We start from the raw sequence: 26,266 nt of genomic DNA, 5'->3' as shown, positions 1-26,266 counted from the left end.
GCTTGGTGAGAAGCGGTGCTGGATTAGGGGCAGGCACGTGGATAGCCACCACCGCCGCTGCCACCGCCACCACCACCACCACCGCCACCGCCACCACCGCCACCACCGCCACCACCACCACCGCCGCCGCCACCACCGCCGCCACCACCACCACCAACACCACCACCGCCACCACCGCCGCCACCACCACCACCACCGCCACCACCACCACCAACACCGCCACCACCACCGCCACCACCGCCGCCACCACCACCACCACCAACACCGCCACCACCGCCACCACCCGCCGCCACCACCACCAACACTGCCACCACCGCCGCCACCACCGCCACCACCATCACCACCAATGGTGGAGCCAGGATTTTCAGGTAGGGGGGGTGGGCAACCCCTCCAGCAATGAGACATGATAGAGGAGTTGTTAGTAAGTAAGGACTTGTCCCTTGCTTTATATTCGAGGCGTGTGCGGCGATGGCGCAGCCGTCGATCGAGGGTCGAATTTGAACCGCGTTGTGTGATCGGCATCGCGCTCGCTGAAGGTGAATGCCTTCAGTGAAGTCGTGTAGACTGCAGACGCAACTGCGCACAATTCTGAGTCACTTATAACTGCTTTTCCGTTACTTATTGCCAATTATGGACTATTGTCCTATCATCTCATAGAGTCCCTGGCACGGAATAATATGCTACACAGTGGCAGTGGGGGTCGCGAAATGCCGATTTATTACTAATAAACCCCAAACGATCCGATCGAAATTAAGGATTTCGATCGGATCATTGCGGGGGGGCGGGGGGGGGGGGGCACGTGCCACCCCCACTGCCAGTGATCACCACCACCATCGCCACCACCATCGCCACCCCCATCGCCGCCACCGCCGCCGCTAACGCCGAAACCACCCGGCTAAATGTTCCCGGATTTCACGGGGCAAGCACGCACGTTGGCTCGGGGCTATTGTTCATGTCACGGGGCTGTCCTGGCTGGGCGATTCTTCCCGGCAATCCCCGCTATTGTGTTAGAACGCCTCCCTGTGGCTGGGCTAGCTTGCACTGCAGCCATAGACTCCCTAAGCGCCGTACGGCAAAGTCCTCGCTTAACGCGTTAAACAAACGCAACGCGTTATCGGCGCAACGCGGTTCATGCATTCGGGTGACACTTTTCGTGGCAACGCGGTTTCTGATTGGTGGACGACGAACTACTTACTCAAGGAAGTATTCCGCGGAAGGATACAGTAACGCGTCGTGCACTTTGCAGTACCGTTGCGTTGTTTACCGGGGAATTGTTTTCGTTTCACGCGGCACTCGTCAACAAACGCATCTAACGACATCCGCGTTAAACGAGGGACAAGCAAGTTCCTCGCTTAACGCGGGGGGGGGGGGGGGGTTGCGTTCCTAAAGAAAAAAAATCGCCGCTTGTCGTTGTTATGTTGAATGATCGATCACGGAATCGATTCACCTATGGGAGGGGCGGATGCGGGGGGGGCGGGGGGTGTCGGGGGGGTGAATTAGGGCTGAACGATTTGGGGAAAATATCTAATTGCGATTTTTCTGACAGATATTGCGATTTGATTTGCGATTAAATTTGTTTAAGTCAAGCTTCAGTTCAATATTCACTGTGTAATAGATTTAAAACATGTGATGGAGCATCACCACATGATACCATCAAAATATGAACTGCTCTACATATTCTCATGCAAGGATGATAACTTAAAGGATATTAATTGCTTCCAACATGTATTTATTAAAATGTTTTAATTGAAATAGAAGAAAAATAAGTAAAGTTATGATAAAAAAATAATAAAAAATAAAACAATTCCAATAAGAAAGTAAGAGGACTTTTCAAATCGCAAAAAAAAATCGCATCCTTTGCGATTTGCTAATCGCAATGTTTCAAATTGCGATTTCGATTTGAAATCGATTAGTCGTTCAGCCCCTAGGGGGGCCGTCCATAAATGACGTCACGCACTTAGGGGGGTGGGGGGGGTGAGAAATGTGACGTCACATCAAAATGCGCAACTTTAAATAAATATAGACAACACGTTCTACTTAATTAAATAGACTTTTTAATAAATGCTTTCTCCTACAACACCAGAGTGCAGCGCCACATTAAATACGCACTACAATGACAATAGTTTAAAGCGATTTGAAGCATGTTTTATATATTTTGGGGGGGGGGGGCAGAGCTTTGTGACGTCATATTTGAGTTCAAGTTCATTTATTAGGTATAGCCCTGTGAGCCATTCGGCTCTTGAATCGGGTGCAACCGCAACAAACAAAAAAATGAACAAAAAACATCTTAAAGTGAATATGTGACTAAGTGCAAACAGAAAATCCAAGAAAAGACAGCAAAATATTGCAGAAAAACACCAACGCTGTATGCAAAAATCCCAGTGGGATGCAAGTCAAACAACAACAACAACAAGAACCACAAGACAACTTAGATCAAGGCCATCAGTCTTACTCCGTACTACAACAAACAAACGTGGCCAAACCAGTAAACTTTTCGAAATCACCAAAATAAAGCAATGAAACAGTGATCATAGGAACTAGGTATTTTCACAATTAACGACAAACAACATGTACCACCAAAACCCTGCAGCCATAGCTGGCTGCATGAGTCTCACTTTTTGTGTCGCCGTGTGACTTGGGGGGGGTCAAAAATCGTCCAAAATCACGTGACGTCATTTATTGACGGCCCCAGGGTGAATCGGGGTGTGGAGGGGTGCAGGGGGGCGAGGTGAGGGTGGTGGGGTGAGGGTGGTGGGGTGAGGGGGGCGGGGTGAGGAGGGGGTGAGGGGTGCAGGGGGGCGGGGTGAGGGTGGTGGGGTGAGGGTGGTGGGGTGAGGGGGGCGGGGTGAGGAGGGGGTGAGGGGTGCAGGGGGTGGGGTGAGGGTGGTGGGGTGAGGGTGGTGGGGTGAGGGGGGCGGGGTGAGGAGGGGGTGAGGGGTGCAGGGGGGCGGGGTGAGGGTGGTGGGGTGAGGGTGGTGGGGTGAGGGGGGCGGGGTGAGGAGGGGGTGAGGGGTGCAGGGGGGCGGGGTGAGGGTGGTGGGGTGAGGGTGGTGGGGTGAGGGGGGCGGGGTGAGGAGGGGGTGAGGGGTGCAGGGGGGCGGGGTGAGGGTGGTGGGGTGAGGGTGGTGGGGTGAGGGGGGCGGGGTGAGGAGGGGGTGAGGGGTGCAGGGGGGCGAGATGAGGGTGGTGGGGTGAGGGTGGTGGGGTGAGGGGGGCGGGGTGAGGAGGGGGTGAGGGGTGCAGGGGGGCGGGGGTGAGGGTGGTGGGGTGAGGGTGGTGGGGTGAGGGGGGGCGGGGGTGAGGAGGGGGTGAGGGGTGCAGGGGGTGGGGTGAGGGTGGTGGGGTGAGGGTGGTGGGGTGAGGGGGGCGGGGTGAGGAGGGGGTGAGGGGTGCAGGGGGGCGGGGTGAGGGTGGTGGGGTGAGGGTGGTGGGGTGGGGTGAGGGGGGCGGGGTGAGGAGGGGGTGAGGGGTGCAGGGGGGCGGGGTGAGGGTGGTGGGGTGAGGGTGGTGGGGTGAGGGGGGCGGGGTGAGGAGGGGGTGAGGGGTGCAGGGGGGCGGGGTGAGGGTGGTGGGGTGAGGGTGGTGGGGTGAGGGGGGCGGGGTGAGGAGGGGGTGAGGGGTGCAGGGGGTGGGGTGAGGGTGGTGGGGTGAGGGTGGTGGGGTGAGGGGGGCGGGGTGAGGAGGGGGGTGAGGGGTGCAGGGGGGCGGGGTGAGGGGGGGGTGAGGGGTGCAGGGGGTGGGGTGAGGGTGGTGGGGTGAGGGTGGTGGGGTGAGGGTGGTGGGGTGAGGGGGGCGGGGTGAGGAGGGGGTGAGGGGTGCAGGGGGGCGGGGTGAGGGGGGGTGAGGGGTGCAGGGGGGCGGGGTGAGGGTGGTGGGGTGAGGGTGGTGGGGTGAGGGGGGCGGGGTGAGGAGGGGGTGAGGGGTGCAGGGGGGCGGGGTGAGGGTGGTGGGGTGAGGGTGGTGGGGTGAGGGGGGCGGGGTGAGGAGGGGGTGAGGGGTGCAGGGGGTGGGGTGAGGGTGGTGGGGTGAGGGTGGTGGGGTGAGGGGGGCGGGGTGAGGAGGGGGTGAGGGGTGCAGGGGGGCGGGGTGAGGGGGGGTGAGGGGTGCAGGGGGTGGGGTGAGGGTGGTGGGGTGAGGGTGGTGGGGTGAGGGTGGTGGGGTGAGGGGGGCGGGGTGAGGAGGGGGTGAGGGGTGCAGGGGGGCGGGGTGAGGGGGGGGTGAGGGGTGCAGGGGGTGGGGTGAGGGGGGCGGGGTGAGGGGGGCGGGGTGAGGGGGGGGTGAGGGGTGCAGGGGGTGGGGTGAGGGTGGTGGGGTTGAGGGGGGCGGGGTGAGAGTGGGGTGAGGGGTGCAGGGGGGTGGGGTGAAGGGGGCGGGGTGAGGGAGGCGGGGCGAAGGGGGCGGGGCGAAGGGGGCGGGGCGAAGGGGGGCGGGGGGAGTCCCCCCCCACCCCACGCTGCCCCGCCCCTCACTCTGCAGCCCCCTTCCGTCATGGCCGCTTGCGTGGAGACGCCGAAGCCGATCGCCTCTCCCGCGACCGTGGCCAGCGTCTTCGACTCCATGGAGTACGGCCCGGCTCCAGAGGCGGCCAGCGTCGCACAGGTCCCTCATCATCATCATCATCCTCATCATCATCATCTTCTTATTGTTGTTGTTGCAATCGACGAATCTTGCAGCAGGTGCAGCTACGCCACCCCACCACCGCTGGCTGTCACATATGTGGGTAGTGAGTGGGGGGTTTGGAAGAAGAGCTTCATAGCTCATCGGATTTCTCCGCAATAAATATAAAAACGTTCCGATTCCGAGCGAGTGACGGCGCCGTCGCTGTCGCCTCGGCCTCGGCCGACAGAAGCCGGAGGAGGAGGAGGCGGGCGGGCGAGGCCGGCCCCGTGCTTGGGGCCTGCCGCTGAATGCGCCTCGTCGTCGGCGTGAGTTTCTAGGAAATACCGGAGGCAGGCCGCAGGCTTAGCATCGGCCTCTGAGTGGGCGTCGATTAATCGGCGACGATTAATCGTCGATTAATTGTCGGCGATTGGCGTCGATTAATCGTCGATTAATTGTCGGCGATTAGCGTCGATAAATCGTCGATTAATTGTCGGCGATTGGCGTCGATTAATCGTCGATTAATTGTCGGCGATTGGCGTAGATTGATCGTCGATTTTTAATTGTCGGCGATTGGTGTAGATTGATCGTCGATTAATCGGCGATTCATTGTCGGCGATTGGCGTCGATTAATCGTCGATTAATCGGCGTCGAACTCGGTAGGACCCCAACCAATATTGCGTCCGAGGCATGGACCTATGAGAGTCTGGTACAATTTTCGAGAGAGAAATAGGCAGTTTGAGAAAACAAAATTTGAGCAATTTTTTTGGAAATGTAATGCAATACAACACAGAGAGTCGGCTAACACACAGTTAACGCACCCTTCCCCCTTCTCTCTCGACACAGAGGCATTGGGTCTCTGTGTGTCTGTGTTGTGTGTCTCTCTGTGTGTCTCTGTGTTGTCTCTCTCTGTGTGTTGTGTGTCTCTCTCTCTGTGTGTCTCTCTCTGTGTCTGTGTTGTTTCTCTGTGTGTCTCTGTGTGTCTATGTTGTGTGTCTCTCTCTGTGTCTATGTTGTGTGTCTCTCTCTGTGTGTCTTTCTCTGTGTGTCTATGTTGTGTGTCTGTGTTGTGTGTCTCTCTCTGTCTATGTTGTGTGTCTCTCTCTGTTTATGTTGTGTGTCTCTATATGTGTCTATGTTTTGTGTCTATCTGTGTGTCTATGTTGTGTGTCTCTCTGTGTGTATATGTTGTGTGTCTCTGTGTTGTCTCTCTCTGTATGTTGTGTGTCTCTCTCTCTGTGTGTCTCTCTGTGTGTCTGTGTTGTTTCTCTGTGTGTCTGTGTTGTTTCTCTGTATGTCTCTGTGTGTCTATGTTGTGTGTCTCTCTGTGTGTATCTGTGTTGTCTCTCTCTGTGTGTCTCTCTGTGTGTCTATGTTGTGTGTCTCTCTGTGTGTATCTGTGTTGTCTCTCTCTGTGTGTCTCTCTGTGTGTCTCTGTTGTATCTCTCTGTGTCTATGTTGTGTGTCTCTCTCTGTGTGTCTATGTTGTGTGTCTCTCTCTGTGTGTATATGTTGTGTGTCTATGTTGTGTGTCTGTGTTGTGTGTCTGTGTTGTGTGTCTGTGTTGTGTGTCTATGTTGTGTGTCTATGTTGTGTGTCTATGTTGTGTGTCTGTGTTGTGTGTCTATGTTGTGTGTCTCTCTCTGTGTGTCTATGTTGTGTGTCTCTCTGTGTGTCTATGTTGTGTGTCTCTCTCTGTGTGTCTATGTTGTGTGTCTCTGTCTCTCTGTGTGTCTATGTTGTGTGTCTCTGTCTCTCTGTGTGTCTATGTTGTGTGTCTCTCTGTGTGTGTATGTTGTGTGTCTGTGTTGTGTGTCTATGTTGTGTGTCTCTCTCTGTGTGTCTCTCTCTGTGTCTATGTTGTGTGTCTGTGTTGTGTGTCACTCCGTGTCTATGTTGTGCGTCTCTGTGTGTCTCTCTGTGTCTCTCTATGTGTCTATGTTGTATGTCTCTCTCTGTGTGTATATGTTGTGTGTCTATGTTGTGTGTCTCTCTCTGTGTGTCTATGTTGTGTGTCTCTCTGTGTGTGTCTCTCTCTGTGTCTATGTTGTGTGTCTCTCTCTGTGTGTATGTGTTGTGTGTCTGTGTTGTGTGTCTATGTTGTGTGTCTATGTTGTGTGTCTGTGTTGTGTGTCTATGTTGTGTGTCTGTGTTGTGTGTCTATGTTGTGTGTCTCTCTTTGTGTGTCTATGTTGTGTGTCTCTCTCTGTGTGTCTATGTTGTGTGTCTCTCTCTGTGTGTCTATGTTGTGTGTCTCTCTGTGTGTCTATGTTGTGTGTCTCTCTCTGTGTGTCTATGTTGTGTGTCTCTCTCTGTGTGTCTATGTTGTGTGTCTCTGTCTCTCTGTGTGTCTATGTTGTGTGTCTCTCTCTGTGTGTGTATGTTGTGTGTCTGTGTTGTGTGTCTATGTTGTGTGTCTCTCTCTGTGTGTCTCTCTCTGTGTCTATGTTGTGTGTCTGTGTTGTGTGTCACTCCGTGTCTATGTTGTGCGTCTCTGTGTGTCTCTCTGTGTCTCTCTATGTGTCTATGTTGTATGTCTCTCTCTGTGTGTATATGTTGTGTGTCTATGTTGTGTGTCTCTCTCTGTGTGTCTATGTTGTGTGTCTCTCTGTGTGTGTCTCTCTGTGTCTATGTTGTGTGTCTCACTCTGTGTCTATGTTGTGCGTCTCTATGTGTCTCTCTGTGTCTCTCTGTGTCTCTCTATGTGTCTATGTTGTGTGTCTCTTTCTGTGTGTATATGTTGTGTGTATATGCTGTGTGTCTGTGTTGTGTGTCTCTCTCTGTGTGTCTCTCTGTGTGTCTGTGTTGTTTCTCTGTGTGTCTATGTGTGTCTATGTTGTGTGTCTCTCTGTGTGTCTATGTTGTGTGTCTCTCTGTGTGTCTATGTTGTGTTGTCTCTCTCTCAAATTTAGTTCTACCTGATGACGGTTGCTTGTGTTGCAATCGAAACGTCGTACCCTATTATTTAATTTATTTATTTTCTTTCTAAGTGACTTTACCGAAAGAACCAAAGAGTAATTCCTGCAGTCACGAAAGCTTCAAATCAAGTTTGAGACACTGGAAGGGAAACGGATGATGTGTGAGGGTGGTGGGCGTTGGGTTTTTTATGGATGTTTAGTTCGCATTTGCCGGTCTGAATTTTGTTCTGTATAACGGCGCTCGCTCGCGCTTATTTAGAGTTGTAGATTTAGAGGACTGTATCGTGTTTTATCGTGGGCACTGGCAACCTGCGGCCGGATCGAGTTAAACTAAAAACTGAAGTACATTTATTCTTTTTTAGCAGGTAAGGCGCCCACTGAGCTGTGTAGCCGTCTCTTTTTTTTTTCAGAAGCGACCCTGGGCCAAAGCAAATGGATAGCAGCTCGACGAAGTGGGATATCGATCGCTTCGTTGAGCTATCGGGCACGTGGAGACAGACGGAGACTTTTGACTTTTTAAACAACTTTTATTGCCGCCAGCAGCAACAGCACTGGAGGCGATTCTGATATGAAATACACAAAGTCACCAGCAAACGAATAATCGCTTTAAATCCACGCGCTGTGGCGCTAAATGCAGCGCGCACAACACGAAATAAAAGCCACGTGGTGGTGGTGGTGGTTGTGGTGGTGGTCATCGCACACGCCACGGTGACGAGCGAGCGCTTCAGAAGGTGAACACGAGGGTGCCGTCCACGCTGGTACAGAGAGGGGCTTGTCCGGCTCCCCAGCGTTCGAAGAAGACGCGCACATCACCGAAATGTGTGTGGTACACGTGCTGCAGCCGAAGCCACGCCTTGAGCAGGCCCCTGAACACTGGAAGCATCACAGAGCAGCCATCAGTGTCATCTTCCAGCATCTTTTTCCTCGTTATGTTCACCGCCATCTTCGCCTGAGCACAGGCGAAGTTGGCGAGGTCATGGCGCTTGTTAGCCAGGTCAGGCACCACCCCATATACGAAGCTGCTGTTGTAGAAGGGCACCCCCAGTTTCCTGAAGATGTCCAATCAAAAGGTGGAACATTGGTTTGAGGTGCTGACAGCATAAGTTCCAGTGGGGCAGATCCTCCCTGGCACCGCAGGAAATGCACGAGTCTGTTACCCCTGGTGAGATTCGGCTGAGCCACACGGCCGATGGAAACGTGCAGTGTGCCAACCTCCACTGGAGGTCACCGCAGCGTTTGGCTACAGGAGACTTGTACATTTGTTTCCACTGCGGGGCGGCCGCAATGAGGGGAGAGAAATGGTCTCTCCATTTTGTGTCCTTTGCAGAACAAGGGCTCGTTCAGGAACTGCGCGAGGTCATAGGGCGCGCGTGTTCTGCTCCACTCGAAGCTCCGCCACGCGTCCAAGAGGCTCTGGTGATAACCTGGCAGCCTCGTGTAGTCGACCAGGCTCAGGTCCATCAGGAAGAGCTCCTTTTCGTACCCCAGGCAGCTCCCTGCATTCCTCAGCAGGGCGAGGGCCGGTGACTTTCAGGGTAGCTCCTCCCGGTTGTACAGCAGCCGCCTGACTGCCATGAGCCTGAAACTCATGACCCTTGCGGCGACGTCCACCAGACCCTGGCCGCCCTCGCCCACCGGCAGGCAGAGAGAGCGAGAGACGGAGAAAGAGCGAGAGACCGAGACAGAGCGAGAGACCGAGACGGAGAGAGACGGAAAGAGAGAGACAAAAACAGACAGAGACAGACACGGAGAGAGAGACAGACACAGAGAGAGAGACACGGAGAGAGAGACACGGAGAGAGAGACACGGAGAGAGAGACACGGAGAGAGAGATACACGGAGAGACAGACAGAGAGACGGAGAGACAGAGAGACATGCAAAACTCCAAACAATATCAACACGTGCAGCAAATTGTGACATTTTACATATAATTGATGGGCGGTGGGGGGGGTTAAAGGTCGTGGCCATGGTGAAGAGCGGAATGCTCCGGGCTAGAGTCGACGGCGTTTCAAACTGGCAGGCAAAATCGCGTGCACCGATCCCGGCAATCGTTGCGTAAGAGTTAATGCGCAACACGACTTTCTAGCGAGGGATCACGTTTCAACCAGCAAACGTCGTTGCCGCTCGCCAAACAAATGGAGTTTATATTGTTGGGCTGGAGGCACGCGGCTGGAGTAACAGGGTGGTCCAGATGTCTCATGACCCTTCGCTCCCCCCCCCCTGTTTAATTCGCTTAAAACGTGCTGTGTGTTTTTTAAAGCGAGGTGTATTTATCCATAATACAGGTGTTTTTATGTTAGATCGCGTAAATATATAAATGTGTCGTTGTTAAACCCGCCACCAACCGACACAGCCAACTAGTAAGGGTTGTCACGTAAACAGAACGTGGCCAATTCGTCACTAGTACAGCACTAACCGGTGTGTTGGAGAGCAAATCCACAACATTTACAATCTGACTGCGACGTTTTTCCAGTAATTACAACTAGCTTCACCAGGCGACAGCCAGATTTGTGGCGGGTTTAACGGCACATTTATGTTTACGCGATCTAACTCATATTATGGGTGATATTGGTCGCGAAAGCCTACTGCGTGTTAAACTGAACATTTTCTCTTTGGTATGGTAGTGTGCTGGCTACCATAGCAAAGAGAAAATGTTCAGTTTAGCACCTGCCCGCCCTGAGGCAAGCAAGCGAGCATTTTTTTTTCCACTTTGACCTCGTCGTTGTGTCCTCGAGAGCTGGAAATGGCTGGGTAAATTTGCAGATAACATTTTAGGACAAAGTCGAAATGCTGCAACGTGCAAACAAGAAGCACGGTGGTTAGGAGATGTTAACTACCTCGCCTGGTACGAAGGAGGAGGTCGTGGGTTCGATCCCGACACTGACGCCTGCTGCTGTTTATTTGGAGTTTGCGTGTCTCTCTCCCCGTGGTCGCGTGGATTTTTCTCTCCACATTTATAATCAACGTGCATTTAGAGCGTTTGGCTGCGCTAAATGTCCACGTGATTAGCCACTTTAATGGGCGATCATTTGTGGCCTTGTCGTTTCTGAAAGAGCTCTGCAGCTCAGTGGGCCTTACCTGGTAAAATTAAAATAATTCAGAATTTCAGCGGCGCACATCTCTATAGGTAGTCCCGGGCATCGTGAAAATTAAGCATTCTTATGGGTTGGGGCCAGTTTATCAGCAAGACACCCAAATGTGTACGTTCAACAAGCTGAAGGATTGACCGAGATTTGAACTCGCATCATTGTGAGGTTGACCACTCTGCTGCAGGGATACTTGACAAAAAATTACGAGTGCGGCCCGTCTTGTAACTTTTGGTGTTGGATCCCGAGACTTCGTTTAGCCTTGAAGTCACAAGTGGCCAGTTGGCAGTCTAGCACGGGGGTACGGTACCTTGTAAATAATTGCACACTCGGTGGATGGAAGCTGCCCCTTGGCTGTGAAAGGGGCTTAAAACTGCAAGCACATTTATCCACCGTCTATTTAAGACCGAAGCAGGTGGATTTCTCCACAATTCTGGCTGTCCGCCTGATGACACCGGTTGTAATTACTGGCGAAACGTCACGGTACTTGAATTGTAAATGTTGTGGTCGTTACTTTCCAACACACCGGTTAGTGCTGTACTAGTAACGAATTGACCACGTTCTCTTTACGTGACAAACCTTACCAATTGGCTGCGTCGGGTGGTGGCGGGTTTACTGACACGTTTATATTTACGCGATCAAACCCCAAAAACCTCTGTTATGGATAATATTGGCCGCGAAAGGCTGACTGCTCCGTGTTAGACAAACTGTAAGCACTTTGAATTTCAAGCTGCTGGAAATGCACAAAGTCGGTCACGTAAGCCTCGCAGACGATCCAAACTTGCACGTTGCTGACGTGGCTGGGTCGGTTCAGGGGTCAGCGCTGAACTGGCATTGCTAAGATCCTGGGGGTTTCAAAGCCAGGCAGGGAGTCAAGTCGATGGCCTCAGCCCTGTCACCAATAACTGCACAAACTTTCTGCTCCCACCCCCCCCCTACGTATATAGCCTCCTGCATGAAACCAAATACAGCTGAAAAATGTTACGGTGAAGCAAATAAAGCCAGCATCAGAACCACAAGTTTAATACCAATGAACATTATTGATCCGGTCGTGCGATACAATCATGAGCAGTGAATATCAGTGTGACCCTTGCATCTGTGACTTTTGTTCCTTACACCTCAGTGGGTCCATGCCTGCTCGTAAACCTGTGATTTATCAGATGTTCCACTTCATACCAGGAGGGTGGGGGTCTCAGCAATGCAGGGATTCCTGCGGCTGTCTTGTGTGCATGGCAAGAGTGTAACAATGCGCCGATTAAAATCGATTCTTACACTCCGTCAAATCGTGCTTGTAAGAATTCGTTATTTCTAGAAGCATTGTTATCGGTCCACCACAAGTCAACTGAAGCAAACTAATCTGGACGCAGGCTCATACGTTGCTACTAGTCATCCATGCGTATGCAAGAATGCAATTTTCAATGTTGTATACCTTGTATGTAGCGGGTTTATATTAGCATCAAACGCCTTTTTTTAAATCCTTTATATTAAGTTCACTTGCTTGCTTGCGCGCTTACGACCGTGCAAATCTTTCAGTCGTTTTTTAACCCACTTCCCGTGATCCAATCGAGCTGACATTTTGCACACAGACTCGTTGTGCGTGACAATTTATTTTCGTGAAAATTTTTTTCCCAAAATTTTCCACTTTTTAGGAAAAAAAATTTTTCATATTTAATTTAAAATACCAATGTGATAAAAATGAAACTCTTACTCAAGAAAAACAGAAATGAATAATAAAATAAAACCGATGCCACGCATATAAAGGATTTATAGTGAAAAACTTTGTTTTTACGGGTTAATTTTTCCCCAGTTAATTTGTCAGCACAGACAGGAAAATTTTGATTTAAAGCTTTCGTGACTGCAGGGATTCATATTTTTGGTTCTTTCGGTAAAGTCACGTAGAAGGGAAACAATAAAATAATATAAATATAAAACAATTATTATTTTATTGTTTACTTTCTACGTGACTTTACCGAAAGAACCAAAAATACACAGACAGGAAGTTTCTTAAATTGCTCTCTTACTCCTGCAGCTTCGCCAAAAAATTATCATCATCACCACGTTGTGCGAGTGGCCGACTTGTTTGAGTGGCACGGCTGGGGACAATCGCCCATGCCATTGCATACCCGGGTCACTGGCAAAAGCCGTTACGTGCACACAGCAGGGGCTGGGAGGTTTTAATAATTGGTTTAAAAAAATAAAATATCCCCACCCACCATTGTCTTTCGTACTGCAGAGCTACTCTGAAAAACGGCCGATGCCAAAATTGTCAGCCTGGTTTGTGATATATTGGCGAGTGGTGTAGGCGCATTGATATTCCGATTGAAGTCGATGGCTCCGCTCGTGATGGAACGCGTGGAATTACGACGCACGTGTGAGAGGGTCTGTTGTTTACAATGTGTGCACATTTTGACACGGGTGATTTGCAAATGTTGAAGTTATGATCATCGAGGACAACGAGGCTGTAGTCGTGGGGCATACATTTTAAGGTGAAATAACACAAATGGTGGTGGTGAAAACGATCCAAAAATGTTCATTGATTCCTGAATATAGTCAAGACTGCATCGTGGCAATTTATTACAGTAATTTTTGCTGTGACGGTTCCACCTGAAGACGGAGGCTTGTGTTGATTTAATTTATTTGTTTTCCTTCTTTAATCTACGTGACTTTAGCGAAAAAACCAAAGAGTATGGTTCCTTGCAGTCATAAAAGCTTCAAATCTTGAATTGATTTCTGTTTGTTTTTATTGCAGTACTTTATTGTATTGGGTTTTCTTTTTGTAATTTTGGTCATTTAGGTCACGGTCATTTTGTTGACCCAGTTCACTCTTGCTAAAGTCGGCTCATCCTGGTCTCTTGAGTTCCCTCCTGGTACAACAAAATAAATCTGACCTTGAATATAATCTTTTTGTGGCCTGCAAATTGTAAAATGCTATAAGACGGTGTTAGTGATGGATGATAATCGTTTTATGCATTCTCTTTCTCACCCCCTTCTAAAAACGTTCCTTTGTATTTAGTCTTAACCGCACATTTCCTTCGTAACTTTACATTTGTATCGATGTATCACTCGGGGTTGGAGAAAGTGAGGTCCGATGGTTTTCGAGGAGACTTTACGGAAACCCTTCCCCGTTCCGGTGACGTAACGTGTATGTCATCCAAGAAAAACTCAAATAAAATAACTTTAGCGGTACCGAGGCTCCCACAAGGCCATGCGAGAGGGTGTGCGGCACAGTTTGGCGCCAGCCATCGTTGAGTGCAGTCGCTGCGATTCTTTTTAAAAACAACGGCGCTACGTCTCTCTAAATAAAATTAACCCCTAGCCGCTTGAGCGTTACAAGATTCGGCGGTGAACGGGACGACCCACCCTGCAACTTGCAGGCGTCTCGGACGGGAAAGGGTTAATTACAAGACGTGTAATTATCTACGAACTCTCTTATGGCTTTGTGCATCACGGATCTTTGATCTCTTCTACCGCCCTTCTCTCTCCCCACTTCCCTCTGCTCCAGCAAATCACCTGTCTCAACCTACCTCCAATGTGCACACGATGGGAGGTCACGCCTTTTCTTCTGCTGCTCCCTCTGCCTGGAACGACGTTTCCTACACTGTCAGTACTTCCTCTCCGATAGTTTTAATTAGGGATATTTTTTGTCGTATCATCTCCGTTGCTTAACATGAATTTAGGCTATTTAAATACAAAACACAGTAATTCAACCCGTGTAAACACCTGGATCTTTCCCGTCAACTGCCAAAGATGCTTAACATGCCCTCGAAGTGCACCTAGCGTGACACAAGCGCTGCGTTGATGCGACCGTACTTGGTGGCAAATGTTGGCTGTGAACGTTGATGTTTGCACGTATGTGCTGCCACTTATGTGAGTGCACATCGCTCTGTGTGTGCGTGCGTGTAGGCATGGCTGGATTCCCACGGTCGAAGTCTGGGCCACTTTATCGATGGAAAGTGGGTGAAACCAGAGGGGCGTCCCACATACACCTCTCGCAACCCTGCCACCGGTAAACCGTTCTTCCCACATTCATTATTACCACCACCACCACCATCATCATCATCGTCAGCCATGATCAATCCACTGCTGGACGACGCCTTCCCTCCCCCAAAGCCGTTGACATTGCCTCACGAAATTCTGCGACGTGATAATCCGTCTTGCGTCTTCACACGAGGCTCCATCTCCGCGGCGATTGGTTCCGTCTCCGTGGCGATTGGTTCCATCTCCGCGGCGATAGGCTCCCATCTCCGTGGCGATCGGCTGCATCTCCGCATTGTGCGATGCTACGCCTAGGCAGCCGTACGACCGCTCATTCGTACCACGCGCGTCGTAGTTTCGTTCATATAAGAATAGGTTTTACCCTTTCTGGCAATAAAACAGGTGTTGAGATGTTAAAACACCAAACAGAAACCTTTGGCAAGGAATCAAGTCTGTATTAACCACACGTACCTGTAGCCACAGAGCCATGCGCCAGCCTCCTCCTCCTCCAGCATGTGCAGGACAACCACAACCAAGTACCGCCCGGCCACTCCCTCGCAGACTTCACAGCCCCAGACGATGATACGTCGCGATCTCCTGGCTCCCCGTATTCACTCAGCGGGATGGTCACGTGGTAGTGCTACGCCCCGTCGATGTTCGGGAGCGGCACGCGCACCCTGCCCTGGTCACACCGGGAGCGGCACGCACACACGCGCACCCTGCCCTGGTCACACCGGGAGCGGCACGCACACACGCGCACCCTGCCCTGGTCACACCGGGAGCGGCACGCACACACGCGCACCCTGCCCTGGTCACACCGTGGGCGGCACGCACACACGCGCACCCTGCCTTGGTCACACCGGGAGCGGCACGCACACACGCGCACCCGCCCTGGTCACACCGGGAGCGGCACGCACACACGCGCACCCTGCCCTGGTCACACCGGGAGCGGCACGCACACACGCGCACCCTGCCCTGGTCACACCGGGAGCGGCACGCACACACGCGCACCTTGCCCTGGTCACACCGGGAGCGGCACGCACACACGCGCACCCTGCCCTGGTCACACCGGGAGCGGCACGCACACACGCGCACCCTGCCCTGGTCACACCGGGAGCGGCACGCACACACGCGCACCCTGCCCTGGTCACACCGGGAGCGGCACGCACACACGCGCACCCTGCCTTCGTCACACCGGGAGCAGCACGCACACACGCACACCCTGCCCTGGTCACACCGGGAGCGGCACGCACACACGCACACCCTGCCCTGGTCACACCGGGAGCGGCACGCACACACGCGCACCCTGCCCTGGTCACACCGGGAGCGGCACGCACACACGCGCACCCTGCCCTGGTCACACCGGGAGCGGCACGCACACACGCGCACCCTGCCCTGGTCACACCGGGAGCGGCACGCACACACGCGCACCCTGCCCTGGTCACACCGTGGGCGGCACGCACACACGCACACCCTGCCCTGGTCACACCGTGGGCGGCACGCACACACGCACACCCTGCCCTGGTCACACCGGGAGCGGCACGCACACACGCACACCCTGCCCTGGTCACACCGGGAGCGGCACGCACACACGCGCACCCTGCCCTGGTCACACCGGGAGCGGCACGCACACACGCGCACCCTGCCCTGGTCACACCGGGAGCGGCACGCACACACGCGCACCCTGCCCTGGTCACACCGGGAGCGGCACGCACACACGCGCACCCTGCCCTGGTCACACCGGGAGCGGCACGCACACACGCGCACCCTGCCCTGGTCACACCGGGAGCGGCACGCACACACGCGCACCCTGCCCTGGTCACACCGGGAGCGGCACGCACACACGCGCACCCTGCCCTGGTCACACCGGGAGCGGCACGCACACACGCGCACCCTGCCCTGGTCACACCGGGAGCGGCACGCACACACGCGCACCCTGCCCTGGTCACACCGGGAGCGGCACGCACACACGCGCACCCTGCCCTGGTCACACCATGGGCGGCACGCACACACGCGCACCCGCCCTGGTCACACCGGGAGCGGCACGCACACACGCACACCCTGCCCTGGTCACACCGGGAGCGGCACGCACACACGCACACCCTGCCCTGGTCACACCGGGAGCGGTTCAACTGAGCCCACGGGCGCGTCGGGAGACTGTCGCCTCGGCGCAAGTTAAAAACGAAGCGAGCGTTGAATCGACGGCTCGCCTCATCGTCGCTGCCCCCCCTCCCCCCCCCCCCCCCACGTGCGCCCAGGCGAGGTGCTCGCGGACACCGTGCAGGGCACGACGGAGGATGTGGCGCTGGCGGTGGGAGCGGCGCGCCGAGCGTTCACGTCCTGGAGCGCCCTGCCCCCCCACGTCCGTGCCCGCCACCTCTACAGGTGTGTGGGGGAGAGGGGGGGGCGTGCGGGTTGCAGGCGCACGACCACCATGTTGAGCCACGATCGACGGTCACGCGCTCGTGTGTGCGCGCGTGTGTGCAGAGCGGTGGTGTAGTGGTTCGCGCGCTGTGCTATGAACCCGGTGACCCGAATTCGACTCCTGCTCATGGCCAACACCAGTGACGATTATCTGTACCGGTCTTGGGCCTCCCCTAGGTCGACTCAGCGTCAAATGAGTACCTAGTGCAGCGTGTAAACATCGTCACTCGGGAGGGCGTGGTGCTGGCCACCCACCGCCTCGTGTACCGTTTTTGCCTTCATAGGTGCTCGTTAACAGCACTTGCCCCAACAGTCTGTTAAGGCTACATGGGGGGTCTTTTTCTTTGTGCGCTATGTGCGTGCTCGCGCCGGTTGGATTGTCCCGATTGTCCTGCAAGTTAAAAGTGAGCGCATGAAGCTTTTTATTATATATATTTTTCATAACATTTTATCGTCAATGAAGAACCCAGAATACAAAGTGGATTTAAAAAAGAGAAAAAACAGCAGAGAACGCGTAACAAGCTCGACGTCGCACGTGAAAGCTTCTGAACGGGTGAATTGCATCTCAAGTGGCTTTGGTAAAAGCCGACGGTGGCGCCGATGTAGATGACGCAGAGCTACAACAACAACAATATTCTTTGGGTCTTTCGGAAAAGTCACGTAGATAGGGCCAAAGAAAATAACTAAAAACCTATCTACGTGACTTTACCGAAAGACCCAAAGCATATGAATTCCTGCAGTCACGAAAGCTTTAAGTTAAGATTTACCAACTACAATTTCACATTCAGGTGATCAAGCCAGATAACCGCGTCAGGCGTAGCGGAGTAGTGTATCATCATCGCCGTCATGTCTCCTTCGTATTTGTGGATCGGGCATTGCGTCCGTATACATTGTACGGTGTGTTCTGGATGACCACATTCGCACACTGCTACTGGAGAGCTTTTCATCTTCCATTTGCGCGTCAGGTATCCGCATCTACTGCCATGGTTTGTGTCGGTGGATGCGGTTTAGGGTGGGCCATGAGCCTCGTGGTAGAAGATCAAACTCGGAGATTGTCTGCGTTGGGTCTTTCACAAGGTGTTTGTTTTCGTGAGCTAGTGGGTGCCGCTAAATAAAACCACAAGCCAATCCAGTGAGCGAGCCTGTTCGTAACAATTTCCACCGACGGTAGAAAGTGTGAAACGTCACGGTACTCGAATTGTAAATGTTGTTACTCTGAAACACACCGGTCTGCTGAAGTAGCAACTAACTGGCACGTTTTGTTCACGTGACAAACCTTACTCATTGGCTGCGGTGGGTTTAACGACTCATTTCTATTTACGCGATCTTACCCTATATTTTGGATAATATCGTTCGTGAAAGCCTACTGCTGCGTGTTAACGCGTTCACTTGTGCACGCCCCTCCTCCTTCACCCTCCCGTGGCAGCGTGGCGCGCCACGTGCAGAAGCACCAGCGGCTGCTGAGCGTCCTCGAGAGCCTGGACAACGGCAAGCCGATCCGCGAGTCGCGCGACTGCGATGTGCCGCTGGTCGTGCGCCACCTGTACCACCACGCGGGCTGGGCGCAGCTCGCCAGCCAGGAGATGGGCGCCTGGAAGCCGCTGGGTGAGAGCGAGCGCCCGCGGGGTGGGGGGGGGGGGGGTGTGGGTGGTGGGGGCGTTGTTACCGGGCCCGGTTAGAGCCCTCTTCCGTTCCGAGGCGTCTGCGAGTTGAGAATCAGAATGATTGCCGTCGGCTCCATGGTGCAGCCTGGAAGTCGATTTGTGCGACCGATGGGGATGTAACTGTGTGCGGGGCGGCATCCTCGCCATTGGTTGCTTGCGCTCGCGTGGAAATGTACGATCGGCGATTTACAACTCGACGGCTCAAAATTTTCTTTTATTTTCCCGACCAAATTATATTTTTTGATATCCGTACTGGGCCCCAGGGCCCTCCATTCCTTCAGCGACCCGCGTTGACCAGCAGCGTGGGTTCGGTACGGAATCGGAATCTTCATTTATCCTCGAGGAATCCGATGAGCTATAAAGATTTTTTTCCACAGATGTCCAGTCAGGGCACGGGGTCAGAACATTACAAATGATACACAAACACGATAGGAGGGCAAAGTATAGGAAAGGTAAACGAATCACTTAAAAAAAATATACAAACAAAACTAAACTATTTTTATCTTACCAGGTAAAGCCCACTGAGGTATTAACATTTTTTTCAGAAACAACCTGACCACAAATGATAGCTCCACAAAGTGGCTTATCGCGTGTAAATGTATAGCAGTTGCAGGGTGGGTACCCCGTTAACCGCTGAATCTCAGATCACGCAAACAGTTCATTTTATTTAGAGAGGCGTAGCGCCGTTGTTTTTAAAGACATCCTACTCACCGCAGAGAACGCTCGCGACACGACTGCCACTCTATGATAGCCGGCGCCAACCTGTGCCACGCCATCTGAATGGGACAGAGTTAATAAGGGGAATATTTTTTCTTCTTGGATAGAGCTCCGTCTTCCTCTCTCCGGCTGGGTACGGGTAGCCGGGTATCGGGTAGGGTACGGGTATCGGGTACCCGGTTGCGACCTCTGCCCTGCATGGCACAATTCAATATTAATTGATGAAACTGTTGAGACTTTTTCCTTGCCAGTCGCTCCTTGTCCAGGGCTTTTGCCCCAGGTTTTGATTCACCGGTCAGATGCCGCCGAGTCTCTCAACGACGTCCCCTCGGCGTCTACCTGGGTACAAACGAGCATAAAAAATAAGTTATATATAAAAAAAAAAAACTTTTTTTAAAACACGCTTTAATGAAATGTACCCTACTGGTAATGGAAGAACTCCACGACTCCAGGAAGTGGCCCCGAAGCTTGCCACAACGTAAGGGACCGTGGGCAATTACAGCCAACGTCAGTTGACTGTGGACAATTAGACCCAAGCCGAAACATAACATGTAAAAAAGATTGTTAACATTTTTTTAAATGATAGAATATAGTATTGTCATCAGCATGACATAAGTATACCAAGTTCGCAGTCGATACCACATTGGGAAGTGAGTTAAAATTGAGTTACAACATTTGAGGATACAACGACGACAACAACAGACCGAGTGAGTTAATAGAAAACGTGTAAAAACTAAAGCAAAAAGCAATCCTGCTCGTGTTCGGGACGTGCGCGCGTGCAGGGGTGGTGTCGGCGATCGTGCCCTGGAACTTCCCTCTGATGCTGATGGCGTGGAAAGTGTGCCCAGCCCTCGCTATGGGTGAGCGTCAGCCGGTCTGCGATGGAATGAAACGCTTCCCGCCCACGTGCAACGTGCGGCCGTGATAATAATGCCTCCTGTTGTACTGTGACCGTGAAACTTTCTATTTATTTTTACCAGGCCCACTGAGCTATGTAGCTCTTTTTCAGAAGGTGACCTGGCCCCAAACGATAGCCCGACGAAGTGGCTTGTCAAGTGGAAATTTCTAGCGGCCAAAAAAACGCGTTGCGATGTTGATTTGAAACGTGGAGGGAAAAAAACCGGAGGACACGGTGAAAAATCCACGCGACCACGGGGAGAGAGAGACACGCAAACTCACAAATGTGTTTTGCTCCAACTATGTCAGGTCCACTCAGCTGTGTAGCTCTTTTTCAGAAGCGACCTGGCCACAAATGATAGCTCAACGAAGTGGCTTGTAATAATATTAATTTAAACTTATAAAGCGCCTTTAAACAAACTTTCTCAGGGCGCTTATCATGTGGAAATGTATAGCAGCCAAAATACTCTTAAACACGTGTTCAGCAGGCGTCAGGGTCGCGATCGAACCCTCGACCTTCCGTACACCAGGCGAGGTTACCTGCGAACGAGTAATTGGATACGGCACCCCCACGCGCCCGTGCCCCATTTGTCTCTCTCTCTCGTCTCTCTCGTCTCTCTCGTCTCTCTCGTCTTTCCGCGTAGGCAACACGGTGGTGCTGAAGCCGGCCACGTACACGCGGCTCACCGCGCTGCTTTTCGCCGAGGTGTGCGCCGAGGCCGGGCTTCCCCCCGGCGTCTTCAACGTCGTCACCGGCAACGGAGCCTTCGGCGGCCTCCTCGCGGCGCACCCCGACGTGGACAAGGTGGCCTTCACCGGCTCCACCGAGGTGCGTGGACGTGCCGCGGTCTGGCGCGGGGGGGTGGGGGATTAAAACGCTGCGCCCGGCCGTTGACGTTTGCTGCAGGGGGTTGGAGTCGGGGGTGGCGCCGGGCCTGGGCTGATGTGGTGATCCGGCGCGCACTCGCGCACTAAACCCACCAACGTTAAGAGTTCGACGACGGGCCGTGGTTAAAATTGCGACGAGCAAAGTCCGAGCTGGTACCTTCTGCAGCTTGCGCTCGGCTCGATTGCCAGTCGCAGTTAACATCGGTGGCAGGTGATCATTGGGACTGGTCGTGGGGGTCCCTCTTCGCCAACCCGCACTGACCGGCGTGGTGACGTATGTCAAACAGCCCTAATGATTGACACGGCAACGCCTTCATCCAGCAGTGAATAGACAAAGGGCTCTAAGTGACGTAATCCAAGCTCCGGATGGCAGGCATTGGGTGTGTACTGAATCGCCCGTCTGTCTACGGCAGCGATTCGATGAATTGTCACGGTTCCGGTTTACGATTCGGTTTAAGATCGGGTCTCGTTCATTCCGTCCCGCTCGCTCGCCGTCCCGTTTTGCGTCACGCGAGTTTTATCCTAAATTGTCGCACGGCGCCGCGGTCGGCCGCTCGCGCGTGCGGCTCCGTGCCGTGGCGGCACGGGCAATTGCCGCGCTCGCTTCGAAGTGACGCTCAGCGCCCAGGTGTCCCTTGGCGCCAATCGTCGGCGGGGTTTTTTTCCGTTCGCAGGTGGGACAGATGCTCCGGCGAGCCACGGCAGGGACGGGAAAGAAGCTGTCGCTGGAGCTCGGTGGGAAGTCGCCGTTCGTGGTGTTCGACTCGGCCGACCTGGACAGCGCCGTCGAGGGGATAGTCGATGCCATCTGGTTCAACCAAGGGCAGGTACCGGCGGTGCCGATTCGGACATGGCGCGTGCGCACTGGGATTCCCCCGGGGCTATTAATCTACCTGTGCAGGTCCGTGCGTACATATGTGCTTAGTTCCGTACGTACGTAAATACTTATGTTGATATGCACATTCACACACACACATATATATACATGGCTGCTTACAAAAAATGTTAACACTTATATGGGACTATCGACCTGTGCAGGTCCGTGCGTACATATGTGCATAGTTCTGTACGTACGTAAATACTTATGTTGATATGCACATTCACACACGCACACATATATATATAGGGTGCTTAAAAAAAATGTTAACACTTATATGGGACTATCGACCTGTGCAGGTCCGTGCGTACATATGTGCATAGTTCTGTACGTACGTAAATACTTATGTTGATATGCACATTCACACACGCACACATATATATAGGGTGCTTAAAAAAAATGTTCACACTTATATGGGACTATCGACCTGTGCAGGTCCGTGCGTACATATGTGCTTCGTTCCGTACGTACGTAAACACTTATGTTGATATGCACATTCACACACGCACACATATATACAGGGCGCTTAAAAAAAATGTTAACACTTATATGGGACTATCGTTTTTAATGGATAATGCACTGTAACGTGATAACAAATTTAATGTTAATAGCTTCAAAAAGTCAGAGGGTCTCAACTTGTTCGCCATCGTTGTCAACGCGTGCCTGGAATCTTCTCCAGGTGGTCTCCAGAGCCCGGAGGGCGCTTTGCTCGCGGCGTTGTTGCAAATTCTCGGAAGTGTTCACATTTTTTTGAAGCCCTCTGTGTATCCAAGTGCATATCCAATGGCACGTGTATGCGAATGTGATTGAGTCTACATGCCATTTAAAATTTAATCGCCTATTCGCTCGCATTGTATATGCAAGCGTGCGTTCGTTATTGATTTAAATGTGGATGGTTAATTTAAATGTGGATGGTATTTTTTCACGTCCGTACAAATGCACACGGTCACTCGCACATATTCAAACGCATATTCGCTGACGCGTAATATTAAAATGCATATTCGTTTCATGCGGTTGGGAGAGTTGATCGTGATGTCATGCCGTACATGTCACACACGCTTCACGTGTGTGACATGTACGTTGAACTCCTTTCGCGCCGTACCTAGCCAACCGCGCCAATCGGAGGGGAAGGTCGACTGCATCATCCGGACGACCGAGGAATAAATTTCGATTTAAAGCTTCTTTCGTGACTGCAGGGATTCATCTTCTTGGTTCTTTCGGTAAAGTCACGTAGAAGGAAAATAATACTATAATAAAAATAAAACATAATAAAATAATTCTCACGACGTTTCGGCCACAACGACGGCTGCTTGCGTTGTGGCCGAAACGTCGTGAGAATTATTTTATTATATTTGATTTTTATTATTTTATTATTTTCCTTCTACGTGACTTTACCGAAAGAACCAAGAAGACCGAGGAATAGTGAAGTGGGGCTCCGGGGCAGGACGCGTCGCTCGAAGGGCTCGCGGACAATGTTCGTCAAGATCAGCTCAGCGAAGTGGCTTATGCTCTTGTAAATCTAGGTTGAAAACACATTTTTTTGGCTACTGCTTTTTGTTTAGATTTAAAGCTTTCGTGACTGCAGGGATTCATCTTCTTGGTTCTTTCGGTAAAGTCACGTAGAAGGGAAGTAATAAAATAAGAAAAATAAAACATAATAAAATAATGTAATAAAATAATAAAAATAAAATTATTTTATTATGTTTTATTTTTATTATTTTATTACTTCCCTTCTACGTGACTTTACCGAAAGAACCAAGAAGGTACTGCTTTTTGTGTTTAATTCGTTGTACTTCCCCCGCGCCTGTGCGTGTTGCCCACGTGCGGCCTTACGTGACCTCGTGTGCCCGCGCCTGCCGCAGGTGTGCTGCGCGGGCTCCCGCCTGCTGGTGCAGGAGTCGGTGTGGGAGCCGCTGCTGGCGCGGCTGCGTGAGCGCATGTCGCGCCTGCGCGTGGGCGACAGCCTCGACAAGACGGTGGACGTGGGCGCCCTGGTGGACGAGTCGCAGCGGACGACTATCCAGGGCTTCGTGGAGGAGGCGAGGGCCGAGGGAGCCGAGGTGAGGGAGGCGTGCGGCGAGTGTCGCGGGTTCGAGGTCGCGATGCGCCAAACGCACACGGGGTGGCTTCTCCCGATTAGCACGGCCGGTTACGTACGGTGCGAAAGAAGTTCGTACGTGTGTGGTGTTTGTGGTGTGTGTGGTGTGTGCTAGGGTTGTGGGGAGCGTTGGCGCCGCGGTTAGCTTGCCGGCGAACCCGAGTTCGATTCCCGCTCGCGACCAGCACCAGTGACGATTTATCTGAGCCGGTTCCGTGCCTCCCCTCGGTCGACTCAGCCTTAAATGAGTACCTGGTACGGTGTGTAAACCTCGCCAATGGGGAGACAAAGGCGGCCCGGGCATGGTGCCGGCCACCCACCCACCCCCTCGTGTGCCGTGCCGGCCTTCATCTGTGCTCGCTAACAGCACTTGCCCCAACAGTCTGTTAAGGCTACACGGAGGGGGGGGGATCTTTGTGGTTTGTGTGCAGGGGTGGGGGAGGTGTGCGTGGCGAGGGGAGCGATAGCGTTGCGGTTAGCGTACTGCTCTTCGAACCCGGCGACCGTGGAAAAGTAATTAGGGCTTTCTTTCTGGAATCGTTATTCTGACCTCCTGGATCTTGCCCTGTTGATGTTTCCTGCAAGACGCCCGATCCAACTGCCGCATTCGGTTGTGAGCATGCAAACTCCAAATACGCAGCAGGCGTCGCGGTCGGGATCGAATCCACGACCTTCTTGCACACCAGGCGGGGTAGTTAACATCTCAAACCTTTGCTTAGTTTCCACAACCCGATTGGATTGGTTACTTTCAGTGTGTCATAGGCGTTTAGTGTGTGACGGGCGGGGCGCGTGAGGGGGGGGGGGGTGTCGTTAAATTTGTTTGACCCCGAGCGTTGATCGCGTGCTGGACGTGCGTTGCCCGTGCAGGTGTACCAGGTGTGTGCGAGCCTGCCGCCCAAGGGGCTGTTCTACCCGCCCACCCTGATCATCAACGTCAACACGGCCTCCCGGATCGTCAGAGAGGAGGTGGCCGCCCTGTCGCAGCTCACGGCTAAAACCACCTTGCACTTTTGGAACCTCATTTGCCAGTAGAAAATATGACAATTGTTTTTTTTACCCTTCTATCTGGCAACAAAACTGACACCTTTTTTACGAGGAGTCATGTTTGCATAGACCACAATACCTGCAGCCATAATGCGAACAAAAAACATAACTCTGATAATATATGCACTGTCCTTGAAGTTGATTGGACCAATCAACTTCAAGGACAGTGCATATATTATCAGATAAGGACAGTGCATATATTATTGAAGTTGATTGTTTTTTGTTTGCATTATGGCTGCAGGTATTGTGGTCTATGCAAACATGACTCCTTGTAAAAAAGGTGTCAGTTTTGTTGCCAGATAGAAGGGTAAAAAAAACAATTATCACCTTGCACTTTGTTGGACTTTATTATTATGCACGGTTTAAAAAAAAATCTATTTATGTTTTTCCAACTGAAAGGCCGAAAGCGTTGATGCCGTCGGCTGTATTCGTCTATAATAGAGGTTTTTTTGGGGTTAGATCGCGTAAATATATAATCACCCGACACGGCCAACTAGTAAGGGTTGTCACGTAAACAGAACGTGGCCAATTCGTCACTAGTACAGCACTAGTGTATAGTGTAGTGTATAGTGCAGTGTATAGTAGTGTATAGTGTAGTATATAGTGGTGTAGTGTATAGTGTAATGTATAGTGTAGTGTATAGTAGTGTAGTGTATAGTGTAGTGTATAGTGCAGTGTATAGAAGTGTATAGTAGTGTGTAGTGTATAGTGTAGTGTATAGTGTAGTGTATAGTAGTGTATAGTGTAGTGTATAGTAGTGTAGTGTATAGTGTAGTATACTCTAGTACAGCACACCGGTGTGTTGGAGAGCCAAGCCACAACATTTACAATCTGAGTACGACATCTTGCCGGTAATTACAACTGGCATCATGAGGCGGACAGCCATATTTGTGGAGAAATCTTCCTGTTTCATTCCTTAAATATAGGCGTAGTTGTGATGGCATCACTTGTGAGCCCTTCCGTCTGCCTGTTGTATAACGGGAGGCACGAATCTCGATTGAAAACTAATTTATTTAGAACTGCTCATTTAGGCCTCGGCAAGGTAAAAGGTAAAAACAACGAGCCTACCTTTACCCTACC

The 26,266-nt window shown here is 52.3% G+C and overlaps 1 protein-coding gene across 2 annotated transcripts in view; it reads left to right on the top strand.

Annotated features, from left to right (window-relative positions):
- The first annotated feature begins 4,466 nt into the window (after positions 1-4,466).
- ALDH16A1 (aldehyde dehydrogenase 16 family member A1) overlaps positions 4,467-26,266 on the top strand; it is a 36,805-nt gene continuing 15,005 nt past the window's right edge. For both annotated transcript variants that reach the window (XM_078607362.1, XM_078607361.1), the window contains exons 1-9: positions 4,467-4,599; positions 14,506-14,608; positions 16,836-16,962; positions 18,428-18,606; positions 20,165-20,242; positions 20,924-21,108; positions 21,842-21,994; positions 23,907-24,104; positions 25,010-25,108. In XM_078607362.1, the coding sequence (XP_078463488.1) occupies positions 4,489-4,599; positions 14,506-14,608; positions 16,836-16,962; positions 18,428-18,606; positions 20,165-20,242; positions 20,924-21,108; positions 21,842-21,994; positions 23,907-24,104; positions 25,010-25,108 (1,233 nt within the window). In that variant the 5' untranslated portion in view covers positions 4,467-4,488. The remainder of the gene's footprint in view (positions 4,600-14,505; positions 14,609-16,835; positions 16,963-18,427; positions 18,607-20,164; positions 20,243-20,923; positions 21,109-21,841; positions 21,995-23,906; positions 24,105-25,009; positions 25,109-26,266) is intronic.

The sequence above is a fragment of the Lampetra planeri genome, chromosome 27 (assembly GCF_965212315.1).
Source record: "Lampetra planeri chromosome 27, kcLamPlan1.2.h2, whole genome shotgun sequence".
Lineage (NCBI taxonomy): Eukaryota > Metazoa > Chordata > Hyperoartia > Petromyzontiformes > Petromyzontidae > Lampetra > Lampetra planeri.
This window is presented reverse-complemented; position numbering and strand designations above follow the sequence as displayed.